This window comes from Apostichopus japonicus, chromosome 9 (assembly GCF_037975245.1).
Source record: "Apostichopus japonicus isolate 1M-3 chromosome 9, ASM3797524v1, whole genome shotgun sequence".
NCBI classification, from domain to species: domain Eukaryota; kingdom Metazoa; phylum Echinodermata; class Holothuroidea; order Aspidochirotida; family Stichopodidae; genus Apostichopus; species Apostichopus japonicus.
The window spans coordinates 15,949,818-15,975,000 of record NC_092569.1 but is presented as its reverse complement, the minus strand read 5'-3'; the positions used below and the strand labels follow the sequence as shown (position 1 = coordinate 15,975,000).

Genomic DNA, 25,183 nt, shown 5'->3' with positions numbered 1-25,183 from the left:
TATTCCAAGCTTTCCAAACACCCAGTCCCCCGCATATTAGCTGTGTATGGTTTCTCTTTGACTGGTATGTCCCGTTCACAGTGTAAGTGCATACATACATCATAATAAGTCGCATGCAGGGGACTTCCGTCCGTCCAGGGTCCCTGGGTCTCTTTTTTGAGAAATGTTTGTTTCGGTAAGGAAAATTAACAAATGTTATAAGTTCCATCACCTTAACTACAATTGAGTAGTGCAACTTTCAAATTTTGCCAGTAAAAACAGGGGGTGGGTGGGTGGGTTGGTGGGGTGGGGTTTGGTGGGGGAGGAGTCACGAACCTCATGCCTTTTTACGATTTCAAACATGAACGAAAACGTGTGTGAAGGCACTCGCAGTTATCTCATATCTCTGTATTATATTGACCCAAATAGAGATATATAATTGTGACGACTATCAAGCTCAAACGAGACACTGACCTTTGGCTTAAGTGCCAACCACTGAATCTATGTTGTTCAGAAAAACTTGTTCAGAGAAATATCGTTCTACGCGTAGAATGGCTAATAACGAAAAAAAAAACTAACTGAGAAAAAGATGGCACCGCGCTATAAAAACAATGCATCGAATTACCATAGATAGCATGGCAATCGTTTATTTTCATCGCTTCTCGGGCCTTTTGGCTAAGATCATGTGTAGTATCTGTTCCCTTTCGAGTGGAATGGTGATACACACCCGACGATGATCACACAGTCACAGTCCCGATGCAAGGGGACTGGGGTTGAGAGCGGATCAGTCGTTCGGTAGTTTGGTTTTCGTGCCCAGGTCCTTTCCTGGGTGACTTGTCTTAAAAAGTATCGTATATTTTCATTTGCCAAGTATTTATTCGTCCCCATTTCTTCCCTGAAAAGGTATGTGGTGAGGGGGTAAGTCCACTTACCCCCTCCACAATATGATGTTCACAATGTGTTTCGCTAAATATTGACAACAATTTAGTAATTTAAACAAGTGTGTACCATATGTTATGATACTTTTGAATTAATGAGATGGAAAAAAAAGACAACAATTTAGTATAATATACGCTCCAGTAAGTGGTGGAATGGACGAGTGAAAACTGTATTCAACGTTTTCAAGGAAACATGTCATTGTGACTGTATCCTCCTGCTCTGATATTCTTAACACATGTGTATAAATAATGGTTCGAAGGTAGTTTGGGTGTGTGTGTTGGGAGGGGTGGGCTAGGTAGGAGTAACAGCCCCGGGGCCCCACGATCAATCACTTCAATCTTGTTTCTATCAGTCAGGTCTTTCCTGTTTCTTTTATCAAAGTTCTGAATATTCAAATGACTGTCGAAATGTCGAACGGCAAAAATTGCAATATCAATAGAAGCTCAACTACACTTATTGACGGATACTTATGATTTTGTTTTTATCAACAAAAAGCACGTCGGGAGGCACTATAAGCACTAGAAAAGATTAAGCTTACAGGATTTTCCTGTCATGTACCTTCCTGAAATCCTTTTGGCCCCACGATCAATCACTTCAATCTTGTTTCTATCAGTCAGGTCTTTCCTGTTTCTTTTATCAAAGTTCTTTCGATGTGAACCAAGGTTTCAGTTTTGATCCCTACATTCTTTTTCACTTTTAGCGATGGAGTACCAGCTGAATGTGACAGCAGTTTCCTCGTTTTTGTGCTCAATGTTAAGTACAATAATTTCTGCTTAATCTAAAGATTCAGTAGAGATTTCAAACAAATAGATTTTACATGTTTGAGATTCCTAAAATATATCGTTGTTTTTCCCCAATTAAAGTAAACTTTTCATTTACTTGTTATCTAGAGATGTATAACGTTTGAATTAAAGATTGACGCAAGGGCACTTGTCAAGGTACATTGTTCATGACTCCTGATTTTTGAAATATGAAATACATTTCTCCCCAGCGGGGAAGTATTCGTGATATACGCCTGTGACATATGAATAACTATAAGTTAACTTCGTATTTATCTTCTTGGGATATTTCATTAATTACTGTGAAATCATTTTAAACAGAATGAATAGTGAAAACTGTATTCCACGTTTTACATTAACACCAAGGAAACATGGCACTGAATTTTAACAGAAGTTGGCCAGAGTACAAAGATGGGGTTGGATCTCTCACAGAATCTTGGATTGGCAGTAAGAAGTTTTCCTACTTGACCAACCAAGCAGTGTACGAAGTTCTTGTTGATGTTGTATTTTATAATGGAGATTCATTTGATATTGCTTACAAAATGTTTCCGCACACCCGATACACAGAGCTAGTACAGTAACTACTGTTCATGTTCCACAACCGTGCATCAGTAACTACTGCGGTGTGTTCGCAACCCGGTAAACATGTGTTACAGTTGGCACAGTAATTACTGGAAAGCTGTTACACGTTGAACTACGAGTCCGACAGGTGACAATTTGCAGTAGTTAAAAAAAAAAAATAAATAAATTGTTTAATTTTATATTTGTAAATTTTTAAGTTTGCAGTAAGAAAAATCTTGCAGTAATTACTGTGCCACCTGTAACACATGTTACCGTGTTACGAACACAGTGCAGTAGTTACTGATGCACGGTTGTGGAACATGAACAGTAGTTACTGTACTAGCAATGAGTATTGGCTGTTCCGCATCTCTGATGAATTGAGCCAATATAAAGCAACACGCTTCCGTGCTTTGAAAGCAATTGCACTAAGTGTCCGTCAAGGTAAATATTTAAATAGAAACCGCATGTATTAATTATCACACATAGAATTAGTTTTATTACTTATTATTGAATTATTGTATTGTTTATATTATAGCAGGTGGCTCACTGTCAGTTCTTCATCTCGATACGCTTGAGCAATCCTAGCATTACACACCCAAAACTGCTCAGAAAAATTGTACAAACAGCTATCATTCCTGTAGTAAAGAATTTCAACCGCAGGTGCATCGATCCTTTGCTGTCCGTCAAACATGATCTACGGAGTGCGTAGTTAGTGAAGACGTGAAAGGAGAATCTGGTTATAACGAAAAATGCATTGATAGTGAAGATTGCGTCTGTCCTGCTGGGTTCTTACTGCAGGGAAGTGACCGTGTCCATGCTAATGAATGCAGTAAGTTGTTTTATACGAGAGGCTAACTTGGTCATAGTGAGTGTCAACATATTTTTTTTATATTAAATGTCCCTTGTACAGAGTGTCAATTAATTGGTGGTTTAACGCTTAGGCTGATATCCTACATACATAGTTTCCATTACTTGGTGGTCTAAACATTAGGCTAATATCCTACATACAGAGTATCCTTTGATTGGTGGTCTCACCGTTAGGCTAATATCCTACATACATAGCTTCCATTAGTTGATGGTCTTCCGTTAGGCTAATATCCTACATACAGAGTTTCTATTAAATGGTCGTCTACCCGTTAAGCTAATATCATACATACAGAGTTTCCTTTAATTGGCGGTTTAACGGTTAGTCTGATATCCTACATACATAGTTGAAATTAACTGTTGGTCTAAACATTAGGCCAATATCCTACTTACAGAGTATCCTTTGATTGGTGGTCTCACCGTTAGGCTAATATCCTACATACATAGTTGAAATTAATTTTTGGTCTAAACATTAGGCTAATATCCTACTTACAGTGTATCCTTTGATTGGTGGTCTCACCGTTAGGCTAATATCCTACTTACAGAGTATCCTTTAATTGGTGGGCTAACCGTTAGGCTAATATCACACATACAGAGTTTCTATTAGTTGGTGGTCTAACCGTTAAGCTAATATCCTACATACAGAGTTTCCTTTGATTGGTGGTCAAACCATTAGGCTAATATCCTACAAACAGAGTTTCCATTAATTGGTGGTCTAACCATTAGGCTAGTATCCTACATACAGAGTTTCAATTAATTGCAAGCATTGCCATAGCAGAGATCGTTCACAGTAGAGTCAATACTTTCCGACAAATAATTACTTAAATAGATTGTAAGCTTATCGATTATTTTCCATACCTTATGCGAACGATGCAAATATTTAAATGGCATTTTAGTAACATAGTCTTGGAGGAATCGATAAACTGAAATGAAAATTCTGAAACCGAAATAAACCTGACATTTGTCTTTGCTTACTCTAGTTCGTATGAGGACAACCAATGTTTGATGATTACTATATTCCACTTCATAGAGCTTCGAATCTCTATTGGTACCAATACGTTCTTTCTAGTAAACTTCTTTGTTATATAATAACTGATAGGTGAAATGTAAAATTACTTATTAAACTTAAAATAGAAATACTGACCATTCAGCCGAGTTTCACACAGAGATTACATTAAATACTCTTAAACGTTGTAAAACAGTAAGAAACTAGACTGTGCTGATAAATCGGTAGTATATGCTATTAGGATTAGAGTAAGAACTGAGGATATGTGTAATCCCAACAACTGGATGTCTTGGAATTATACATATCCTCAATTCTTACTGTAATCCTAATAGCACATGCTACCGATCTATAGCACGATCCAGTTTTTACTTTGTCAAATTGGTACAACAGTTTAAGATTTACAATTTAACTGTTGTTTTCTGTGTCTATCGGGCGGCCCATTGTCAGAAAGATTCAGCAGATTTGCGCATTGTATGGTGATAAGTTTTATTTCCTTTATTCATTATGATATCGTGGCAGCATGTGTATTGTAAAAGAATAAACCTGATTTGAAAAGTTCTTAATATTATCGTTTGGAAAACATTTTGAACAATAATGTTTCAGCAAATTTTGGATAGTTTACAGAATTAAGATCAGTACCAACTTACTGGTCATTTTTCTGTCTAATCATGTCAGAATCGCACTTAAATTACGCTACAAATGATCGAATATAATTAACAACATGATACACTTTTGAAATTGTTGAGTCTAGAATTTCGCATTAACTTCTGCCTTGCGCAAATGAAGATAACATTCCTCTCCCTCCCGCCTGGGAGTGCAAAAAGTGCAAAAATTAACTAATGGTATAAAAGCAGTCAATAATAATAATACCCAGCGAAAAAATGATTTCCTTATTGACTTGTTACGTCGATTATTTACCAGTTACTATCTCTGCACCAGTCTGCAAAAGTATAAATGAAATAATTTAAAAATACAATTGAAAGGACTTTAAGTGTCTCGAACACACCGAATATGGCACTAGTAATTGATTTTTGTAGACAAATTTAGCAATTCAATATGTAAGACGGTTTACATGAACAGGATCAATTAAATGTTGCTACTAGACTCAGCCTCCGATGTTTTATTTTTCCGATGTTTTATCAAAACGGAGTTCGTCGTCATAGCAACTTCCAAGCAAATTTGTCTTGGCAGTCGATAATGCTTTGGTCAAGACAATGACAATTTTCCTCACGAGCCACGACGTCTATAATTTGAACAAGAATAAATGAACAGTTAAAAATAAAGTTAAATAGTCATACAGCAGCACGTTGTAATTGAACAGTTTCAATAAATTAGAACAGCTGGGAAGCTATAAGATTGTTACCACACCTTGCGATGGTACAGACGAACATGTCATGGTTAAGTAATGCAAGACATCTATAGAGAGAGATAGCATAATTTGTCCGTTGTCAGATAGAGTAACAATGACAGTCCATGAAATGTGCAGTAGTTTAAACCTGGGGGGATACTTCCACTCCCTACACTCTCCCCTCCCACAAGAAATAAGAAATGATTCAGTCAAGTGCATAAATGTCTTCTCTGAAACATTTCTTTCCAGATAAAATATAGAACTTATCCCGTCTGCATGATTTGCCGACTACTGCCGAGAGAGGTGTGGGCCATACCGACACCCATATCTATTAGGTTTATAAAGACGGTCCATAAAAAATGAAGAAATAAATGTTCAATGAAATCACGTTCTTTAGCATTGCCATTTTATTCTTCTACATTCATGTTCAGATCATCATACAGACTACTGTGTACGAAATATTGCAGAGTAAGTTAGGAAGAAATATCGACGCATTTATCTGATTATTGCAACCGAAGGAAAATGTTGCAATACAAAAGATAAAACAAGTGAGTCAATTTCAAACATAGAAAATACAATTAAATTAACTGGAAATTTGGCAAATGTTCCACCACGGAAACAGCTGTAGAGAATGTTAGTATTTCAGACACATTATCGTATATGTAAAGAAAACGATTTTAAGTAAGGAACTTTAAGAAAGAAAAAAGAAATATATTACACATAAAATGGAATGTATTAACAGTTTAGAACATAGATATCATCTGTTGAATTAACATAGTCATGGTTAAACAAGACAATTGATTCGACTATCTCAAATTTTTAATATCTTAAAGAAACAATATTTTGATTAATCGATACGCTTCGTTGCATAAAATGCAGCCCCGGGGTATAATTTTAGATTTTCCCACCTCCACTCAAAATGAAATCGATTGCATCAGTGAAAAAGAAAATCGAAAATACATTGCTGCGTTTGCTCTAAATACAATTAAAACCGAAAAAGGTGTTTTTTTGTGTGTTTCAAAGTCAGTCACACAGTATAGTATAGTCCTGAGTCGCTACGGCATTAAGATCTCGACACTGGTGAAAGTTGTTAATATTTCGAATATAATATTCCAACTAGAAAACGTTGAAAGAGTTATACTGATTGAAGCGAGGTGACATTATTCTTCAGTGATTCTTAAATGATATATATATATATATATATATATATATATATATATATTTACTTTAAAATAAAACAGGAAGATGAAGAAGAGGGATATATCACAATCTATAATGATTATGAAGATATTGTTGGTATTTCTCGTATCCCTGACCAACGGTAAGTTTACTATTCCACATACTTTGTAACTGTTAGTGTATGTATGAATAATTAGGCCTATAACTCTGAAGAAAGAATATATCTTCATGAATTAAGAAGCTGTATACGTTAAAATGTTTTTTAGTTTGTGAGTTTTAATGTTGCTACTTATACCCAAAAGATATCAAGTTCACTACGCAAGTCTCAGACAAAATCCTAGTCTAAGAAAATAATTCATGTACAGTAATGTTAATTAAAATGATTAAGGTCATTGTATACATGGACGTATACTTTAACGTATATACTCTTCATATGCAACTTTGAAGACGTTATTTATTGTTTCAGAGAAAGCGAGTAATACTAATGAGTCATTCCGTTTGTTTTATGTCAATTTAAAGTACATTAAGTTTTACATCAAATTCACGAGGCTATTTGCATAATGGTAAATTGTATGCATTAAGTAGCAAAACTCTATAATGCCGGCATTGACCATCACAATGATTACTAGGGACAAGAATTTTATGGGAAATAACAAGAATGTGTCAACTTTTAAAGAAACTTTATTCAAACTATAACGACGGTTTTTCAATTTAACAACTTGGTAATACGGTAATTATGGAACCCTTCATTGAACCTCTTCTCGGAAATTCATAGTCAAATGGGCTTGGTTTTTTCATGTATATTTATAGTTAAAAAGGTGTCGTTTGGTTAAATAAATGAAGTATTTATTTTTTATTTTTTATTATCTCTAGTCAGCTTAATTAACATCATGCATATAGATTTTCTAAAAACTTGTTCACACTCACAATGCAACAAGGTTACTTGGTGATATAGTGACGGTACGTTAAAGTATTTTCTGGCCACAAACTATGTGAAAAGTATATTGAAGAGAAACATATTCTGTACTGTGATCACACAGTCACAGTCCCGATGCAAGGGGACTGGGGTTGAGAGCGGACCAGTCGTTCGGTAGTTTGGTTTTCGTGCCCAGGTTCATTCCTGGGCGACTTTTCCTTAATAAAGTATTCTGTACTGTAAGTTGAAAACCCTTTTTCAATATTTTTGCCTAGAGATATATTTGTTTGAATTATGTGATCTTTACGTCAACTACTCCAGGAAATTGGATCACAGTCGGGTGCCTCTGACGTCATCTGGGCAAATGCTCTTCGAAAGCTTTACCTACATTTCTTTAATCTTCTTGTTGACTTTTCCTTGAAACTGATACATTTCAATGGTTTGCATAGCTGTCATTGGTTCACTGTACTTAGAATAATTCCTTTGTTTTTTAGAAGTATTCCTTTTGTCAGTGGTTAAATGATTGACAAAATTTATAAAGAAAACCCAAGACATTTTCAATATGCCATTAAATTGCCATGATGACATCATCCATTCTGCTGTTGCCAGATGCATTTACAATAATTCACTAAATGTTAGAATTCCATACCTTTGCAATACAAAATACTAGGAACATAAAGCTTTCAGCAATTTTGTGAAGCACTCTATCCTTTAGTCACTAGAATATATTTTAGCGGTATATCATGGGAGGTTTTCCATTGGTTCATGCAATCAATGTAATATACATTAAAGGTACCATAAATCGCCTTCACGTTTATTCAAAATAAATGGTTGCTACATGACGAACAGATTTAGTGTTTAATTTATCAATCTAATTTAACAGACATGCTAAATTCACTGGAGCCAGCTTAGAAAAGAGAAAATAATATTGCAATTAAATTAAAGGGGAAAACTGCTAACGGGTAAATAAGCCCATCTCCGTATCGTTAGAGTAACTCTGTTGATTATGTAGCATGAATCCTTCAGTGTTTTCATTATTAAAGTTCTTGATTCTATATTATATTATTTTATGTTATTTTTATTTTAATGAATCGCTCTTCGTTTTAATTACATTATTTAGCTCATAAATATGTATTTTGGGACAACTTGACATGCACCAACACGGCAAAATTTTCAACTGGACCATCGGTAAACGGAGGTAAGTACAAGTGGAGTTACCGTATCAGTTTCGAAAATGAAAGAAAAGTAGCAATACATACAGATAAGACATATAGTTATCCATTGTAAGCTTATTCATTTGAACGAGGAAGGGTCATTGCGCTACACTAATGTTATTTGTTCTAACGACTGGGCTTTTTATTTCAATTATTAATACACTAAATATGAAAACATAAATTTGCTACTTGGTTTCATGTAGCTAAGATATGTACAGGATATGCGTGGATTTCTTTTTGTCGTTTTTCTGTGTGTGTGTGTCGTTTTCATAATAGTGTAAACACGTACACGGTATGTTATCTCGTTATTATACAAATCATTTGGAATTTAGTATCTAGAATTTACTGTTATCACAAACTGGTTATTTTGATGATTGCTTCACTAGTTTTATTCTTTCGTTTTGTGTTTCGTGCTTTTTAGAGCTTAAAGTCCAGTGAGAGTAAGTTTTGGTTAAGTTTTGTATGCTTGCAACATGCAAAAAGACAGATAGAGAGTAAAAACAATGCATATTGTATAATTATATGGCAGAATGTGTCCTAGCGCGAGCCTATTATTCTGCTCTATTTATTGTTGATTTTAATGGGTAAATCCCAGCCCCCAAAATATGTTATATATAAAGTTGTGTACTAAGTATAACTCAAATTACTTTCGTAGGTACGACACACGAACCATTAAGGCCAAGTACTGTTAAAGAACTGACTACTACTCCTGCTTGTAAGTGTCATTGTATGTCATCGTCATATTCGTTTACTTTCTTTCACCATTGTCTGAATCTAGGTGATTATAGTTACTATCTTCCTTATGTTGGTAGAAACTTAATGATCTGTGTTCTTCAGAGTAACAAAATAGTGAAAGCTACACAATGTGAATTGCTCCTTAAAAATTTAGTTAAATCATCTAAATAGTTAAGATATGGATACACCACTGCTTAAAGCCTCTCTATTCGTTTAATTTAAAACAAAAACTCGAACACACCCCATACCTCCTGACTCTACACTCTCTGTTTGTTGTTGGTATTATTGCGTTGTTAATAATCATACAACAATGAAAATGTTATTTTTATTTGCCAAAATGTTGGTACATTCGCAGAGAACAAGCAAATTACAAATTCAGTCGATGACAGCGCGGTTGTTTATCAATAAAACATTAATCGGCCGCGGGTGTATTGTCTTTTCCGTTTTATAACATGTATTTTTTTAATTACTTGGAATAACAAATGCGTTGTCTCTTTTATGAAGATTTCATCCTTTCGAACTCTGCGATTAGGTGGAAAAAAAGGAAAAAGAAAAGAGAGATAAAAGGACATTGTCATAATAATGTGGTTATGTAAAACACAATATATCTAAGGTTGACGATGTTTTGACCTTCGAAGCCTTTAATGATTTTCAAACAGAAAGGTGACCTTTGATGGAAGTATACTTACATACAGGGTTATAGCCACCCGGGCCGGCGGCGGCCGGTGGTAACCGCCACTCACGCCTGCCGGCCGGCATTGGAAGTGAGTAAACAGTCCACTGGCCGGCACAAAAAAATAGTAAAATGCTTGTGAAATACAACAAAAGTAACAAATTTATCTTTCCTTTTTCCTTTTTCTGTTATTTACCTTAAGCGGGCCCCTGGACCCCCGGCCGTGAGATGCGAGAGCTTCGCTCGCTACGCTCGCTACGCTTCGCAAATTTATTTAACCAGCACTCACAATCTCCTAGCTATAACCCTGCTTACATATATGTTAACGTTGTTCTTATATTCTACTATAGTTACAACACAAGAAGCGATAAATCCAAGTACAAGTAAAATACCAACTATTACGTCACCTAGTAGGTTTGATTATATGCAAGTGTTACAATTCTTGTCCAATTATAGATAGATTATGATTCGTGTTCCTCCTGCATTTCTCCTAATGATTTCGTAAAACAAAGAATCTATTTGTTTGAAAACAAAGACACATAGGAATTAAAAAAGTATTAGGAACTGTTCGTTTCACCCATTCACATACCTTTGAATTATACATGTAAAATTCTTACAAATGAATCTAAATATCCCTACTAACATTTATTATTGCGCATCAAAATCAGCGAGTTTAATAATGAAACTATTGTATGGTTTAATGCCAGTATAATTAATTATTGGTTAAAGTTTTACTTTATATATCATTATAGTTAATATACGACAAAAATAACATTGAAGCCAAGTACTAGTGAATTTCTTGACTACTACCTCATCTGTTAAGTTTTAAGTAATATAAATTTACTTTTCCTAACATCAGGTTTGGAGCGTTGAACTCTTGTAGTAATTCCTTTAATTGTTACAGATGGTAACTTTCACCTTATCTGAAACTCTAGTATTAACTAAATGTTACTTAAATTTCATTTACACTTCGGGGTTGTATTTTTAATGGAAATATAACAACTGATATATTGTACAATATTGTACATTAAATATACTTAAGCATAACTTATTAAACGTGAGTGAAATCGAACCTTCTATTCTTAAAGTAACGACGGAAGAAACAAGAAAGCCTAGTTCTACTGAATTACCAAGTACTACTCCATCTGGTAAGTTTATATAGTATATACTACATTTGCCCCATCATGATATATTACAACACACAAATATTGTTTTAAGTAGTAGTAGTAGTTGTAGTATTTGTAGTAGTAGTAGTAACAATAGTATTAGTAGTGATAGCTGTCATTAACAAAGATCATTGTATATCAAAATATATAATAACAAATGTGTAATATCATTAATGTGAATATTAATATACACTTCGGATTCATATATTTCCTGGATAAATCATTTCTAACATATTTAATATAAAGAGTGGTGCTATTGATAATTGCAAGTTCTATAAATCTTTTTGATGTAATACTTGTATTTTGATAGAAACGACACAAAAAACAAAGCCGCCAAGTACGCCAGAATTACCAACTACTACGTCACCTGGTAGGATACATAGAACCATATTTTTTTCCCCACTGTGGTGATGTCTTTTGTTTTCATATCGGAACGTTTAATGCATAATATTCCTTTTTATTCGAGTAAACTTTATATCATGACAAATAGAGAGAAATACCAAGTACGTCTTTTTACCATATAAGAAATGGTAATTATATCGTATTGCCAAATATTTATATCTGATTCGGTTTAATTTGCACTTCCCATTTATACAACAATGAACGGATAAATCACTATACATTATACTGTAATTACAGAGACTTGTTTTTTTTGTGTTCAAAATTAAGTTGAAGTATTGTTTGTTTCTAATAGGAACAACAGAAGAAACAATAAAGCCAAGTACAACCCAGTTACCAACTACTACGTCACCTGGTAAGATAAATAGATTTTTAAAATTTTTTTTTTTTATCTCACTTTGGTGATGTCTTTTGTTTTCATATTGGAGAATGCGTTTCATGATATTCCTCTTTATTCGAGTAAACTTTATAACATGACAAATAGAGAGAAATACCAATTATTCTTTCGTACCCTAATGACCAATGTATCGTAATGCAAAATATTAATATTTGATTTGGTTTCAATGACACTTCCGAGATATATAGATTTAATTGACAATCACTATACATAATACTACCAATACAAGGATTTGGTTTTTGTGAAAAGTCAGTTGATGTATTGTATGTATCTCACAGGAACGACAGAAGAAACAATAAAGTCAAGTACAACTGAAATACCAACTACTACGTTACCTGGTAAGATAAATAGTAAAATTGTTTTTTCGCGTGTGTGTTCTTTCACTTTGTTAATGTCTTTTGTTTTCTTATTGGAGCATGTATTTTAAAATATTCCTCTTTATTCAAGTAAACTTTATTTCATGACAAATAGAGAGAAATACCACTATTCTTTTTAACCCTAATGACCAATGTATCGTAATGCAAAATATTAATATTTGATTTGGTTTCAATGACACTTATTAAATGGACAAATCACTATACATAATACTGTAATTACAGGAACTTGGTTGTTGTGCAAAGTAAATTGAAGTATTGATTGTATCTAACAGGAACGACAAAAGAAACAATAAAGCCAAGTACAACTGAATTACCAACTACTACGTCACCTGGTAGGAAACATAGAAACATATTTTTCAGTATGGTGGTCTTTTATTTTCATATCGGAACGTGTAATGCATAATATTCCTCTTTGACATATAGAGAGAAATACCAACTATTCCTTGTTACCGTACAAGCAATGGTCATTGTATCGTATCGCCAAATGTTAATATCTGATTCGGTTTATTTGCACTAGTCTTTCGATTTATACAATGAACAGATAAATCACTATAAATAATACTGCAACTACATGGATTTGGTTTTTGTGCAAAATATAGAGCGATGTATGGTTTGTATCTCACAGGAACGACAGAAGAAACTATAAAGCCAAGTACAACCCAGTTACCAACTACTACGTCACGTGGTAAGATAAATAGAAAAATGTCTTTCATTATCGTGATGTCTTTTGCTTTCATATTGGCAGTGGCGTAGCTACGGGGGGGCCTGGGGGGGCCGAGGCCCCCCCATGAAATCGGCTGGCCCCCCCACTGGCCCCCCCACTGGGAATGGGGTAAAAAAAAACACTCATCAGTGCGATTCGCTAATATTTTTTGTTCAATAATTTGGGAAATAGAGTTACACAATTTTCTCGTCTGCATCTGGCAGAATAAGAATAATACAATATCTGTAGTAATCGAGAATGGTCACACAGCATGGCATAGCAATGGTCGATGCGACGATTGCGACCATACACCACGAACCTTGTTGTGCTGCGTGATAGCGATATCTGCTGAAAATATGTTCAGTGCTTCCACCTAGCGCAACAATCTATCAAAAGATTGGCTCCGTTTGTTCTGAGCCGAGGTATCAGGTATTCATGGGTGGCGATCATGGGGGGGGGGGGACGGGGGGGACATGTCCCCCCAATATTTTAGGTGGGGGATATAGTATCTTATATCCCCCCCAATATTTGGTGGCATAGTTTTTTTTTAAGCATATGTTTTGTATTTTTTTATGATATCGCTAGTAATTTCAAAACAGAAAATGCTTAGATGCAACTTACAAGGCCTGGGAAGTGCCATTTCCAGCGATCTGGGAGGCATTTTCGGCCAAAATTTTCTTTTGCGCTTCGCGCCAACTCATGGTGGCGCTACGCTTAGAAAGTCTGGGTACAAGCTTTGCCCCTCCCTTGGCAAATTCCTCGCAAAGCGCCTGTCTAACCGTGTCACAATTTGTTACTATATATGACCGAAAGTAGTTTTCACTTTTTTTCTCTCGAAATGAATAGCTAGACGGACCGCATCCGTAATGAAATTTGGTTTGCATCTTGTGTATGGTAGAGATATAAAATATTGGGAATTCTGAAATTCCTACAAATGATGCCAACTTCCCTCAAGTTAAAAGTCTGGTTGAGTTGGCAAGGCCAGTCAGCATGAAAGAGAAAAAACTTTTTTTGCATTTCTGTCACCAAAGTTGCACATCTTTTTTGGTTGCTATTTTGCCTCACAGGTGCCATCTCCTGCGATCTGGGGGGTGCTGAAAATCTCAAATTTTCTCTGTACGCTCCGCGCCAACCATGGTGGCGCTCCGCTTAGATAGTAACCTCCGGCCCCCCCACTAGAAAGAACAGCCCCCCCATGGCCCCCCCACTCAAAAAATCCTAGCTACGCCACTGCATATTGGAGCGTGTATTTCACGATATTCGTCTTTATTCGAGTAAACTTTATATCATGACAAATATAGAGAAATACTAAATATTCTTTCTTACCGTACAATTAATGGCCAAAGTATCGTAATGCAAAATATTAAGTACAACTCAGTTACCAACTACTGCGTTACCTGGTAAGATAAATACAAAAAATGTCTTTCATTATAAAATACTGCAATTACAGGGTGTCATAATGCACCCACCTGGAACATTGGGTTGAGAATGTCCAATTCACACACAAAAGAAATGGAGATGAACACCAATAATATGGTAAAAGCTACATATTTAATTTATTGAAAATCTCTACATAATAATCTGACAAGAGTATAAGAAAATACCGCTTCTCTCCTCCCTAGCTGCCGTCCACCCTCTCCTAAAGTTAATTACACTCTCCCTCTCACCTTCTTTCTTCCCCCAATATCTCCTCCCCAACAGGTCTGGACTTGTTCATTCCAAAAATAAACCAAAGTAAAACAAAATGGTGTCCTTTGTGACCATGTGACACACCATGGTCTAAACAAGGATGATGTAATAGACCCATGTCAAAGGTCACTGGGTTGTTACTATGGGCAGTTGTTTATCCTCTGCCCACCAAGGAGAAAACTATGGATGCCTTTAGGTGATACATCCTTACACAGGGACTTGGTTTGTGTACAAAAGTAAGTTGATGTATTGTTTGTTTCTTACAGGAACAACAGAAGAAACTGTAAAGCCAAGTACAACCCAGTTACCAACTACTACGTTACCTGGTAAGATAAATAGAAAAATGTCTTTCATTATGGTGATGTCTTTTGCTTCCATATTGGAGCGTGTATTTTACGATATTCTTCTTTATTCGAGTAAACTTTATATCATGACAAATAGAGAGAAATACTAACTATTCTTTCTTACCGTACAACTAATGGCCAAAGTATCGTAATGCAAAATATTTATATCTTATTTGGTCTTAATTACACTCCCCAAATTAATATATATATATATATAAAAATATATATATATGTATATGTATATATACACTCTTAAAACATCCGGATCAAATTTGTTTCATTCCGGATCAAATTTGATCCGGTTTCCGGATCCCAGGGGCACCGACCCCGTCCGGATGAAAATGATCCGGATTTCCGGATCAAAGAACATTGACCCCATTCCGGATCAAATTTGATCCGGCTTCCGGATCCCAGGGGCACCGATCCCGCCCGGATCAAAATGATCCGGATTTCCGGATCAAAAAAACAATGACCCCATTCCGGATAAATTTGATCCTGTTTCCGTTTCAAGGGTTCTTACGTTCTGGATATGTTATGAATAAGAAGCAACATACAAATCTGAAAATAACTTGGCCATGTCTTTATTCTTTTTAACAACTTCGTTAACAAACAACGTCAACTATTTCTACTTACAGAAAGAGGTTGATTTGGGTTACAATACTGATGAACAAAAGCGGAAATGGAAAAGTGGATGGAATGCGAGAGTTTTATCAAGGCAGCAAAAGTGTATACTATTTTTAGTTATATCCCTGCTATATATGTGACTCGTGACTTGTTGTGGCAATTTATGTGTAACTTTTTCTTTCAAAATATTTATTTTTTAACTAGAAGCATGTCTTATGCTTTAAAATCTCCACTAAAGATATCCCACAATAGGTTCAAATGTTAGAATGTGCTTAAAAGAGATCATCTCCTGCTAACTTTAACCTTTGAAATCTACATATTGCAGGAAAATGAACAATTCTGAAAAATGCTACTCCACCAGCCTCTCAACGAATGGTCTTACATTATTTACCAAATAATGATACTTTGATATATGTTGGTTTGTTACGAATAACTTAGTACTATAGAATGACACAACTTTGATATTGTACAACTTAACAATAGGTAAGACTTTAAATTGCATGCACAAAACTTTGTTACATACAGCAGAAATGATAGAGATGTGATTTGTCATGGGAATAAGAAAATGTTTGTAAAAATAATTTCCTTACTATGTTTACCTCTGCAAAATTTTATTAAATATTAATTGCATCGAATGTTCTATGTATTAAAATAAATGAAAATACTTCGAAAACTTAAGTATTTCACTGAACCACCAACATGTTTGGAAATGGACAAGTGCTTGCATAATCACGTATGAATGCTTGATGATGTTTCTCTTGTTACTTTGAGTGGCATAGGCAGATTTGAGTTGGGGGAGATGGTGGGGGCAGGTTAAGTACCAATGCATCACTCACTCTTTATACTAGAAATAACACCATCCCTCTATTCACCTCTTTAAAATCTGAACAGCTCACACATAACAATGAGGAATTTGTGCAATTAAATTATGCAACCGGCTCACCCGAACTATTCCAGTGCAATTTGACTTGTCAATATTGAACATTAGTGGACAAACTGAACTCAAACTATGATAAATTTGTTATCTAAGATAATGTGATATCCATTAATACCATGACGGGTAAGAGAAAGGTGATGATTACTCAGTCTTCTGGTTCAAAAAGTTCTCAAAAAGTCCCAGGTAGTATCATTCTATTTCAAGTATCAAGCATTTTAAAACATATGTCAACTGTCTGCAGAAGTCATTGCAAGGTAGCCCCCTTTTTTCAACTCTACTAAACACCTGCTCTGGTTGCTCTCTTGGTCCTCATGCCAAAACGAAAGGCTGTGGCTGTTGAACTTTATCAAGGACAGATGGTATGTTTGTGCCAATCTATTGAAAAGATATATGAGAAATTACACATTTTTGTTTTCAAATTCCAACATTCTGACATACAAGGATACAACCATACATTGCCACAATTTTGAAATTTTGCAACCAGCTCCTCATCATCATCACCATCATCACCACCACCACCATCATCATCATCACCAATACCACCATCATCATCACCACCACCACCACCATCTTCACTATCATCATCACCACCACCATCACCAACACCATGCATCATTATCATTGTGATTCTCAATCATTTCATAACCGTTAGGTCATTCTCTCTGAGAAACATATATGATTTTAAGAATGTGAGGCAACCTTCGTTAACTTAAAGTACTAAAAATAGTAGAGTCATAAAAGAAAGAGAAATAGCAGATTTGCATGATTTTGAAGCTCAGTAAAATTGCAATCAACCTAACAGGTACCCAAGGAAAGGCTAGAAAAGGACCAGCAAAACACTCATACCACACTCTTATGGCCCAATTAACGTTGATATATAATGTGTAGCCTACAACATGGCATTATTCACTCTTCTTAAGTCTTACAGCAACAGTAAGCTTTTGGCACTTTAGTTCGGGTTCCTGTTCGCCAAGTGACTGAGCTAGAACAGCACATGTAGTGAGTAAAACTCTTACCATGTCATCTGTTGTGTATTTTCTGAGAGAATATCTCCCACAGAACTCTTCTTATTGTCTCTGATATTAAAGGCTCTGTGATACTCCAGTTTCCAGACACGTTACCACCGCTGAAATAACACACTCCTCTGCATCATCTGTGAAGAACAATCATTGATATCGTTTTAAGCAACAAAAGTAACTAGATGCAAAAACTACATGAATGAATGAATGAATGAATGGATGGATGGATGGATGGATGGATGGATGGATGATGGATGGATGGATGAATGAATGAATGAATGAATGAATGAATGAATGAATGAATGAATGAATGAATGAATAAATAAATAAATAAATAAATAAATAAATAAATAAGTAAATAAATAAATAAATATATTTAATTTAATTTACCTGATATCAATTTCAAATCTGTTGTGTCAACCAGCTTTGAAGGTTTATGAGGGTCGCAAACAGACTTCTTTGTCTTATTTTGGTCCTTTCTCCTCACGTATCGCAGTCGGTTTTCCAGGTTGACTGTTGCTTCATGGCGACCTGTGCCAGCACAAAACTAGACTTCCTGAAATTTAGCAAAGACAACATATGATAGCAAAATGTTACTTCTCTAAAAATTTATTGTAGTAATACCTCCATGAAAATTCATTTCTGCATTTTTTTTTTATCTGCAGACCTCATGCAATTAAGAGCCTATTCTTATCACAAGCCATACTGTACAGCACCCACTTTTGCACACAGTATGGTATATGAACACAATTTTAAAAGACCTGTATTTGGCCAATTTTTCCTTACCTTATTTTGCATTTTAAAACATATTGCCATAAATGAAGTTTACAGAACGTTTCAATACGGATCTCAGATCTTTATGATCTATTTCCATGAACAGTATAAGAATTCAGAGAAGTTTCTGCATACCATTTAGTGTGTTATTTTACCCCTCTTTTTGCCATTACTAGGCAACTTTATGCAAAGGTGTATCGGTATAAGCATTAACATAAAGCGGCATACCTGCTCGGTATAACCGGGTATACCTGAAATATTCGCGGAACCGCTACTTCAAGCGTCGACTGTATTATTACACAATACCATGAACCTATGGACACTAGCCTACAAATGTATTTGCGATTTAATGATGACTTTACCATCTCTGTTTTTTTCTTTTGCAGAAACTTATTTATATAAATATTGATTAAAAAAAAAAGTACGAAAAATCAGTGTTGTTTTCATTTCAACGCAAAAGTACAGTTCAGTACACTCCGCTACTGGGCCCAGTCCAACCACAACACTACAGTAGCATATAGGCTTATGCCTTATTTGTAAATGATCACCTTATATAGAACATACTGTACAGGGAAAGACTGATTCCCACTGGAGGCAAGTCTTACATTACCTAAATCTAAATTACCAGGAACCCTTATTAGGCCTTGCCTGCCTTACTTATGTCATTCAATTTATTTGGTTATCGAAAAATGACAATCCACTTTGTGGTGAAGTAGCAACTGAACATTAGAACCCACTAATAGGCCACTATACAGTAATACTGTTTGCCCTGTAGCACCATAGAGGCTTCACAATAGTACTGCATACTGTTGTGTGTAGGCATGTACAGTACTGTAGTATACTGTACAGTACAGTCAATCAAAAACCACCACACGCTACACACTATAGTGCACACTGTATAACGCTAGGCCAGAGTAAACCCGTCACGGAGTGAGCATAGCTTCTTCAAATCACTAAATTTATTGCGTATGATTAACACAACAAACGAAATGGAAAGTGCCTAATAACTCACCTTTGAAATTCTTGACGTACTTCTCCAATCCCCATTGAAGTAATTTTGCTCTTACGAGATCCATAAGAGCATTTCGTGAGTGCAAAGTTTGGAAAAGATGGCTACGAATAGCGTTCGAGCGCTGCAAGCACAATCAAAGCTTATGTCACATGATGTACATCAGCCAATAGCATCAAGCGCTACGTTCTGATCAGGAACGGTACAAAGGAATGATACCATGCCTAATGAAATTGAATCGGGAATGGTTGAATTTTATCCGGGAATGGATTAAACTTATCCTGAAAAGGATGAAACTATTTTTATCAGGAAAAAGTGACCCGGAAAAATTAAGAGTGTATATATATATTAAATGGACAAATCACTTTACATAATACTGCCGTTACAGGGATTTGTTTCTTGTGAAAATTAAGTTGTACTATTGTTTGTTTCTAACAGGAACCACAGAAGAAACAATAAAGCCAAGTACAACTCAGTTACCAACTACTACGTTACCTGGTAAGATAAACAGAAAAATGTCTTTCATTATTAAATACGGCAATTACAGGTACTTGGTTTGTGTACAAAAGTAAGTTGATTTATTGTTTGTTTGTTACAGGAACGACAGAAGCTATAAAGCCAAGTACAACTGAATTACCAACTACTACGTCATCTGGTATGATTAATTTTAATATTTTTCTCTTATTTAAATCCGATGGTAATATTTTTTTCCCCCTTGTAATGTCATTAGTCAGTCTCTTATTTCAGTATGTGTTGTTGAAGCTTTAAGCTCATTTTTTTTTCATCTCGAATAGGTTTCATGAAATATTGCATTTTAGAAAAAAGCTATGAAATATGTTCATAATATTTAACAAACTTTGCAACAAGACTTAATGCATAACAGAACTATGATTTCCGCTAACGCTTAAGATTGATAAATGTAACGGATATATTACTGCCTATGTAGTATCTGTTAAAGGGTTCAGTTTGATGAAATTAAATGGGCGTTATCCTTTTATTTTCATAGGAACGACACAACACACAATAAAGCCAAGTACTACGGAATCACCCACTACTACTCCACCTGGTAAGTTTGTAAGTGATAGTTTTTTACCTTTTCTATCAGAAGGAGCGGATCTCTTTCATGTTGCTTAGGCCTTTCCTTTCATTGGGCTAGATATAAAAATCTTGACAAACAACGTAAACGTAAAATGAATCTTACCGCAAACTGTTGTATATATTGCCAAATATATTGATCAATGTACCTAGTGAATACCTATTGACAAATATGAGATTCGTCTTTGTTAGAAGTTAGAATACATCGTTACTAGATGCCGAGCTACTGTTCTCTAACCATGTCTGGACATTGGTGTTATTACCTCTAATATGTAGTTTTTGACCTGGTTTTAAACAATATGATGTCGTATATTACTTACCAAGTGAAAAAAATCAATATAGCTGCATGATTCCTTTTCAATTACCTTTTTGAATAATGCCGAAAAAAAAATTGATTGAATTGCAGTTGTTGGTTTGATGTGAGTATACCCAGTTGTGACTGAATTAGATGTTGGTAGATAGTGTGTTGATTTATACTGAAAATTATAAAGTTGAAGTATTTGCAATTGCTCGAAAACGTTTACTAGATTTTAGAAAAGTTAAAGTATATCTTCAAATTGGATAGAAAGTATAATAATTTTGTTTTTGTATCAAGTATTTCATGAGAGCTGAAAATGTTTTATTGTTTGTTTTTTGGTCTATTTGTTTTAAAGTACTGTATTCAGACTGTAAGGACGTTTACGATGCTGGTTATACGCAAGATGGTGTTTACAAAATCCTTCCTGCTGGATGGCCTGGCGCAGCATTCCATGTTTACTGTAAAATGGATAATGGCGGGGGTTGGACAGTAAGTCAGTTACAATGTATCTTTATCTGAATCCAAAACTCTTCATGATATAACGTTGACAGTATTAACCCTGTACCGTAAAATTTCATCAGAATCAGAGGAAACAAAAACAGCATTAGTGCTTCCAATGCCACGATACCTCATATTTCGTTACGGCTTGAAAACAGACTTTACCTTTTAGTTTGTAAGTACTCCCTGGTTGTAGTAAGTCCTTACACGTGTACTCTAATGCCAAAATGGCTGCATATACTCGATTTTCATTCGTAGCTGTTTATGGAATCTCTAACTTATGTGCTCAGTTACTTTGTTCGAACCATTCTAGCACCCGATACACATCTAGAACACAGTTACTAGTGTAAATCTTACAGTTTTGTACCACAGTAAAAAACTGGATCGTGCTGTAAATCGGTAGCATGTGCTATTATGATTACAGTAAGAACTAAGGATATGTGTAATTCCAACAAATCCAGTTGTTGGTATCTGTTAAGATTATACATATCCTCAGTTGTTACTGTAAACCTAATAGCACATGCTACTGATTTATCAGCAAAATCCAGTATTGACTGTGGTACAAAACTTTGAGATTTACAGTAGTTACTGTAAGCTCTGTGTGAATCGGCTGATCCTAGTGACTTTCGTACTTGTCTTATTGGCCTATACTAGTATCATGCCCATTGCATGGCCATGATGAATGGTATGTATACTTTACAGAGCTAATCCAACAAGAATAAAACAAGCGCCTGGTCTGCATAACTCCTTTTTGTTGATTATAACTTAAATGTAAAATTCGTGCTTAAATATCTCTTCATTTTTTACAGGTTTTTCAACGTCGCATTGATGGTACTACAGATTTTTACCAAAACTGGGATACATACAAGATCGGCTTTGGTGATGTCAGCGCAAACTTTTGGCTTGGAAATGACAAAATTCATTACCTGACAGCACAAAAAAACTATAAGCTTCGCTTCGATATTACTACTTCAGGAGGACAATCCCAGTATGCTGAATATACCGAGTTTGCCATAGAATCGGAAACCACCAAATACAGGATGAACAAATTAGGCAGCCATAGTGGTAACGCAGGTTCGTTCGAAATTTCCAAACTTCTCATACTATAATTGACCAAGTTGTAAGTTTGGTTTGATAGTTGTAAAGATCTTTTTTTTAATATAATCACTTTACAATGTAAACAACCTTAAAATAGCCCATTTGGAAAATACATTCAAATGGCTGCATATAATGATTGTGCTAGCAATTACAAAATTGCAACGTTATTGGTTGGAAAAGTAGAAAACATTGACCCCTAAATATCCTTGATTTTCTCCTTTTTTATGGTGATTGCACACATTCGCTTTCTTGGTATGATATATTGAACAGTTAAAACAGGACAGGTGGTCATTGCTTACTATCAAGAATATGTTTCATGTCATAGGACTTGCTGCCATTTTTCATATTTCTATTAAAGCTCATATCCGGTATTATCATGGCAACAAATTGTGTTATCTATGAGATTTATTCCTTCATATCCCAGGGACGGAACTCTCCCGCAACAAAGGCAGCTCTTTCAGCACCCATGACAACGATAACGACGGTTGTAGCTCCTTTAACTGCGCTGAAAAGAACAAGAGTGGATGGTGGCACATGGATGATTGGTGTTCTGATTGTTTTGGTTACTATTGTTCATGTTTCCAAGTCAACAGTTGCTACTATACGTGTACTGGTGAAAATTTAAACGGAGTTTACAATGGAGGATCTGGACAAAATATCTTCTCCTCCGATTATGTTTATTGCAATATCAAGTTCGTAGAGATGAAAATTCGACCAACCAGCTAAAGGAGCAACATACCTTAACGTCTCAATAAATTTATATATATATATATATATATATATATATATATATATATATATATATATATATATATATATATATATATATATATATATATATATATATATATATATATATATATATATATATAAATGAAAATCGTAATGAGTTCATTTGCCTTTGTCGTTTACCTCCATTGCAATAACATATATATATATATATATATATATATATATATATATATATATATATATATATATATATATATATTTGAACTTTAGTCAAACGAAATGACCTTTGTGGACATTATGATGTCCGTGTACATGATTAAGTGGAGTACAAACATGGAAATGATAAAGTCAGTAAAAACGAACTCTGCATAAACAACTGTAATAAAAATCAACTAATCAAACTATCAGGATATGGTCACAATTACGAGAAAGTTGTGAATTCGATAAGGTTGTACCGTTATTCAACTCAAATTAGTAAGCGTATGTGAGCCATAATGATCATGCAAAAATGAAGAGACGAATTTTAAGCTACGGTCGTTGAGAGCTAGAGACGGCGGAATGGTAGAAAGAGCTGGGGTAGGATGCTTTGTTTTTGTATCTTTTGTGAATGTATCATGATGTCAATTTTCTTCTCTCCATATGTCTCTCTCTCCCGGAAGTTACCGTCTTGTATATGGAATTCGCTATAAAATAAGTTTCTCGTCAATGCTTCAGCGATTAGTCGGTCACTCGAATATCATAATTTCAAGTATACACACTGTTATGAACATTTACAGACATGTATGTATCCATCATGGTGGCACGCTTGTGATAGTCCATCTATTAGCTATAGAAATGAGCCAGTTATGGCATCTGCTGTCCTGATATAGAAGTGTGACGGCGGTTCTGGATAGCTCTTCATTGTGACTTTTGTGCGCGGTAACGTGACGTTAGTTTATTATGTTCCACGGTAGATTAAAAATGGTAGATCGAAAGGGAAATTTTTATGTAGAAAAAGAAGATAAATGTAAGAAACTAAATGTAAAATACAATTACATACACTTGTAGGATGCGCCTTTTACCGCTTGGCATATATACTACTAGTACTGTACCCAATGTTCTTGTATATCAGGATTCGGCCACAAAATGAAAATTCACGCAGCGATAGATGGTGGTCGTGTCACAATACAGTACTGTGCTGATACTATGATTCCCATATTAAAAATTAAGTGTTGCTACAAAGTACTGTGTAGGACTTGAAATGCTCATCTACAGTTGCTACAGAATATATGAAAGTGATGGCACATAGTCATGTAGAATGTGTTTGACAGTCGAGGTAGAGAGCTGATTGAACGGGTTAACAGCGTGACAGTGGTATGTGTTTGTCGTAACTTCTTTAGTGTTTAACATGTATGATGTTGATTTGGGTAATATTCGGTTATTACATTGAACTATCTTTGGTCAATCCTACCTCACTAGTAAGTTTACACCTTTTTTTAGAACTTGACTGAGCCGGGAGAAAGGCAGGATATCAATTGTATGGTAGATCAGTTGTATCTGGAAAATGTTACAAGAACAGTCTACCTTTTTTCTTCTTAAGGATTATACACATACAACAGTTACGTAATTATGTCGCTGGACATGTTGAAAATACATGTATACACATTAACACCACAGTGATATATACATTCTGATTGCAATGCAAATCAGTTTCGAGACTCACTGTGGAAACCATAAAAATGGCAAACGAATAGTTTTCCGTTTGGAGATGGTATATTATTATAGAACGTTTTAATGGAACAAGTACTTAAATTATTGAAATGGTGGCAAAATGAAGTAAGTGAAGTGATGA

At 35.0% G+C, this 25,183-nt stretch overlaps 1 protein-coding gene, 1 long non-coding RNA gene and 1 pseudogene across 5 annotated transcripts; 2 read left to right on the top strand and 1 right to left on the bottom strand.

Moving 5' to 3' along the window:
* Nucleotides 1–633: 633 nt before the first annotated feature.
* On the top strand, nt 634–860 carry LOC139974595 (U2 spliceosomal RNA; annotated as a pseudogene).
* Nucleotides 861–2,970: 2,110 nt separating this feature from the next.
* On the top strand, nt 2,971–23,389 carry LOC139972929 (uncharacterized). Of its 4 annotated transcripts, XM_071979246.1 has the most exons (15): nt 3,051–3,087; nt 4,103–4,170; nt 5,908–6,024; nt 6,718–6,797; nt 8,692–8,769; nt 9,441–9,500; nt 11,282–11,341; nt 11,670–11,729; nt 12,054–12,113; nt 12,434–12,493; nt 12,805–12,864; nt 20,638–20,697; nt 21,380–21,513; nt 22,332–22,596; nt 23,045–23,389. In XM_071979246.1, exons 4-15 carry the CDS (start codon nt 6,722–6,724, stop codon nt 23,344–23,346), a joined length of 1,275 nt encoding a protein of 424 aa, XP_071835347.1. In that variant the 5' UTR covers nt 3,051–3,087; nt 4,103–4,170; nt 5,908–6,024; nt 6,718–6,721; the 3' UTR covers nt 23,347–23,389. The 4 variants fall into 4 exon arrangements, with proteins under 4 accessions (XP_071835344.1, XP_071835343.1, XP_071835347.1 ...); XM_071979243.1 differs by lacking the exon at nt 4,103–4,170 and having other exon boundaries at nt 2,971–3,087; XM_071979242.1 differs by lacking the exons at nt 4,103–4,170; nt 5,908–6,024 and having other exon boundaries at nt 3,005–3,087.
* On the bottom strand, nt 15,834–19,870 carry LOC139974053 (uncharacterized). The gene is made up of 4 exons (XR_011795377.1): nt 19,635–19,870; nt 18,239–18,404; nt 17,846–17,982; nt 15,834–17,204 (listed from the first exon to the last, which is right to left on the bottom strand). It is a non-coding gene; the product is annotated as an uncharacterized lncRNA (long non-coding RNA).
* Nucleotides 23,390–25,183: the final 1,794 nt, after the last annotated feature.